The sequence below is a fragment of the Poecilia latipinna genome, unplaced genomic scaffold (genome assembly GCF_001443285.1).
Source record: "Poecilia latipinna isolate Pla-1442-1.1 unplaced genomic scaffold, P_latipinna-1.0 Scaffold2309, whole genome shotgun sequence".
In the NCBI taxonomy this organism is placed as follows: Eukaryota; Metazoa; Chordata; class Actinopteri; order Cyprinodontiformes; family Poeciliidae; genus Poecilia; species Poecilia latipinna.
Window position 1 is genome coordinate 18,345 of NW_015114925.1, and position 4,973 is coordinate 23,317.

The 4,973-nt window shown below is 37.9% G+C and overlaps 1 protein-coding gene across 1 annotated transcript in view; it reads left to right on the forward strand.

Moving 5' to 3' along the window:
• The window catches only part of LOC106937280 (RNA polymerase mitochondrial), a gene marked incomplete at its 5' end in the record, with an annotated part of 35,914 nt that overhangs the window by 17,385 nt on the left and 13,556 nt on the right, over window positions 1–4,973 (forward strand). The window contains one exon of the mRNA XM_015018706.1: window positions 2,597–2,649. Within this exon, the coding sequence (XP_014874192.1) occupies window positions 2,597–2,649 (53 nt within the window). The remainder of the gene's footprint in view (window positions 1–2,596; window positions 2,650–4,973) is intronic.

Below are 4,973 nucleotides of genomic sequence, written 5' to 3' on the forward strand. Positions count from 1 at the left end.
TTTAATTTTTATCATGACATTATGGAAAATAATGAACTTTATCACAATATTCTAATTTTATGACCAGCACCTGTATGTCATAGAATAATTGTGTATATTTTACAATTTTTTTCAACAACCTTCAGTCTGAAGGACAACCAGTTCAAAATCTGGACATGAATCCAGTCTCCATTCAGCCCAGCTGGGATCAAAACTGGGATTAATTTCATAATGAATAATCAGTACAATTATCAACCTTTACATCTACAAATGTGGTAAGTGTTATACCCCAGTTCTTTCCTTTGGTCTATCGCTTAGAAATACTTTAAAGCTTAGTTGTTGTTATTTTTTTTTTCTAGGCTCTGTAAAAACAAAAGGAGCCCAAAGCAACAAACACATATGTAGGAAAGACTTTTCTGTCATTTGTAGCAAATGCCTAAATGTTTGTTATTGTAGTACGATTCTCTGGTAAAAAATTTCCATTATGGGCCTTAAAACTGTCACTGAATGTGAAAAGTCCAAAAACAGCATGGTTCTCATTTATGGCTAATCCTCACACCTAATAAAGACTCATCTAGATTATAATTCCTCATTCAAAAGCTTGTGTGACTCCTTCAGTGTGAGGGTGACCAATTTACAGTAACCTCATCAGATGGTGTTGATCCTGCAGTTTCAACCCTTTTTGTCGACGCTTACTTGACTCAAATCGATGTTTAGGATCACTGAGTGTACGTCTGATGAAGGGTCTAGTTCTCCCCTTAAATGTCCGTCCTCTTCAGGTGACAGAGGTTTAAAAAGCTTTACAACACAGAAGAGAGCTTACAACAGCAAATGTTTGGTTTCTTTTTTACTGGGACGTCGTTTTAGATCCAGAATAAATGTGAATGTGGGAAGAAGATTCATCCAACAAACAAGCAATCTGGGTCACGACTGAGTTACGTGTTTAAATCACATTTTTCTTTTCATTAAGTCATAATGGCAGTAGTTTTTTTTTTTCTTTTTCAATACTGCATTGTGTTTAGAAGGAACTAGAATTAAAATTAGAAAAAAAAAAAAATCTCTCCTCCGCAACAGTCAAGATTTGTAGCCACTTAGTAAATAATTTGAGTTTATCAATCAGTTTCCCCTCAGCCACACAAACAGAGGAACCCAGCGCAGCGACTTACCGGGGATCCAGCATGCTGCTTAATATGGATTAATTATCATCACTCGGCTGTCTGTGATGCAGCTACTTGTACTTGACCTCAAAATCAAGGAAATGGATGCAAATTAGTCCTCATTAATCACTGGGAACAAACAAACAAACACATTTTCTGTTCATTCAATTTACCGCGGCTCATTTAGCTCTGAAGCCTGCTACGGGCGGCCTAAAAGCACTTTGATTATTTACAGTGCAGATAACTGTGTTGGCGGCACCCTGAATATGGTTTAATTGGACCGTTCGGCGCTGACGCTCCATTCCGTCAGTGAAATCACTAAAATGTGTCCGGGCGGGGTAATGGAGAGGGAAACGCTGGGATCCATTACCGTTGGCCCGGCACAGGGTAAACACAATAATAGTATGAGCGTATATTGACAGGAGGCATGCTATCTGTTGCCGGTTTTATCCGTGTGTCGAGAGTCGCCTCTCATCGCCAATCTTGCAGCGTTGCCGGGTTTAGTTAGGCTAAACTCACGCTTGGGTGCAGCTGCGAGGGGAGTCCTCCGTCCTTTGGAAATGAAGAAAGGAAACGGGGTTGTAATGAAGACGAACAGCAGAATTTAAATTGTGTTTATTTGAAGCCAGCTCGGTGTGCGTGCACTAGCAAATGGCCTGCTCTGGTCAATTTTCCTCTCTCTTCTGCTGATGGTTTGTTGCAGGGATCAAGTGGATAATGGCGCTCTCTTCGCTTCTTCCCGTACTTCTTCTCTCAGGAGTGCGACGCTAATGTGGAACTGCGTTGTCGATAAATGTGCTCACGTATTGCCTAGAGTGGAAAACACCACTTTTTGCACTATTAGCAGGAGTGGTACAAGAGGATTTTCACCATATTATCATTATATTGTTCACTATAAAATCTCCCAACTCGAGCTGTATTAAGTGAAATGAATACTTATTAGATTTATTAGGCATATCAGGTGATGTGTCCTTGTGTAATAAAGGAGGGTGGAGCCCGTGGAGAACAACAAGCATCAATGTGTGCATAATTATTGGGCAGCTTTTATTCCTCCAGAAAAATAGGGTTAAAAATAAAACTGAAGTTCACTGACTCTAAAAAGAGTCGGGCTGTCTTTACGGAAGATTGAATTTATAGGAAATGCTGCCAATGCAACACATGTTCATGTTTTATTTTTACAAAATACAAATGGTACTTTGTATTTGCCACATTTTGAGCTCTACAAAAAGTGCATATGGCAGTGAAAATAAAATATATTTTTTTTCATCTTTATGTTTGTTTTTTTTTTTTTTTTTTTTTTTTTTTTTTTTTTTTTTTTTTTTTTTTTTTTTTTTTTTACTATTAGTGTCTATTGTTGTAAAAACACTCTGACCTTAATTATCCTGTTCTTTACTTATTACTTCTTTGGCCATGTTAACCAACTGTTCCACTAAATTAACTTCATTGCTTTTGTTTTCCAGCTGAAGAGCACCATGCAGCATATAAGCCTCCAAGTCACCCACGACACTACAGAGTAAGTCCCTCTGTAGATTTATTTCATTTTGTCTGATCTGATATAAAATCTGACCCAGCAGATGCAGAGAGTCCACATTCCTCTCTTGTAGTGACATTTGTCACTGAAATGTCACCAGTGAGTTTGATCGTAGTGACCTGGAACAGGAGCAGAGAAAGACGTGGTGTTTACCGCATTGATTTCTGATTTCATGTCGCTACAAGTTTTAGCTCTCACAGATTCCATCAATTTTTTATTTTTTTTATATTTGGGGATTCTGACATGTTTCAGGTCATCTAACACGTTTTTCTGACAAAGGCTCAAGAGAAAGACAATCCAAACCAATTTAGAACCATGTAGAAAATGTAATTGCCCCCTAAACATTAAGCTACCCTTGCCAACAATAACTACTATCAAGTGTTTATTATACCTAATAACACTAACAGTCAGTTAGGGGGTTTAAGCAGAAACATAGTATGACGGCATTTTAATCAGATGTGTGCCCAGTTTTTGACTTGACCACTCCAAAATCGTAATTTGCGTGTAATTATTCAGACTCTAACTTACCAGTGTGATTTGGATCAGTGTCCTGTAGAAGTCACGGTTCAGTCAGTTCAGTTCTCAGCGCTGAAAGAATGAACTCAACCTCAGATCGCCACCATGGTTGATTGTTCTGATGATGTTTTGCAACATTCATAACAGAATTGTCCACCTTCCAAAAAGTTTGATTTTAGTCTTGCCAGTCTACAGAGTAAGTCTTGGGGATCATCATCATCATCATCATCATCATCATCATCATCAAGATGTTCATTTTTGCTATGACCCCTATTTTATTAACTGAGGCAAGTGAGGCCTGCAGTGTTTTAGTTGCTGTTCTGGGTTCTTGTGCAATCTGCTGGATGAGCTGACAGTTTTTTTTTGTTTGTTTGTTTTTTTATTGGTAAAGCATTGTCGTTTTTGTGTTTTCCCCAAAAATGAAACTAATCTCTTTAGTTTCCAATGTGGCGCCCACAGCTGTTTTATTGTTGGACTAAAGCCGTTCCTACCCCTGGTTCAATACCACACTTATGTTATGTTGGGATCAATATTACTTTTTTTGTGTGGAAAAAAAAAAAGCTTCTTTTTATGCACAAACCAGGATAAACTTGTCTTGGGGGGGGAAAAAAAAAAAAAAAAAAAGACCCGGGGCCTCAAAAAAAAAAAAAACAGGGCTGAATTTTCAAATTTTTTTNTTTAGTAACAAACCAGGAAAAACTTTTCTTGGGGGGGGAAAAAAAAAAAAAAGACTCCGGTGACCTGAAAAGAAATAAACCAGGCTGTAATTTCCAACTTTTATTCCAGATAGCAGTGACATGATACAAACATTTGTAATTTGCATTAGCGATTGCCACGCACAGTTTGAGTAAACAATCGGGTTAAAAGCAAAAGCTCTGCCGTTGAAATACAAATGAATTCATACTAATGTGAAAAGAAACCTGTTCTGGTAATCACAAGGGAATGTTGATGTGTTGCCTGCTCTGTTAAATTCTCAATCCTTGTTAGCTTAAAGCTGCTAAAGCTACCAGCTGCCCTAGTCAGTTAAACAAAACAATTATGTAAATTAAACCGCATTAATCCAGATAAGTTGTCAAGACGAAGAAGCTTCAAAATAAAGTCTACTTCCTCTTTGGTGAGCATTAAACGTCTTCCGTGTTGAGGGGGAAGTTTGAAACAAGCCGGAGTTATGAGAGATGAGAGGAGCAAAACACAACAAAGAGAGACAGATGGAGAGACAGGAATGGTAAATGAAGTAATGACGGAGGCAGAGCAGTGGAGACACGGCCCAGGAAGACTGACAGCTGTCCTCTTCAGTCTGACATCCACCACTCTGCAGATCCTGCCTTGTGAATATGAAACAACAGGCAGAGTGGAGGGAGAGCAGGAAGGGCGGTGGGAGTCAAGAGTTGAGAGGAAGGAGACATCTCTGCCTTTTTTTTTCTTTCCTTTTTTTAACTAAAATTGAAGATCTGCTGTCAGCAAAACCATCACTGTCTGAGTGGAACTTGACAACATCATTACAACTTGCTTTGGTCTCGCATTAAAAACGTACCTTCTGGTTTCTTACAAGCCACCATAATATCATGAGAGCTTACTGAAACTCAGGGTTTCAGATCATCTGTTTAGCTGCTGAGTTAAGGTGGCGTGGTGTGCAGGGTTTCTTGAAAAGTCTGGGGGTTGATTTTTATTAATTTCCATGTCTGAAGTCTGGAAATTTAAAAATTAAAAAAAAAAAAAAAAAAATATAAATATATAAAAAAAATTTAAATTATAGAAAATTATAAAAAAATATAAATAATTATAATTAT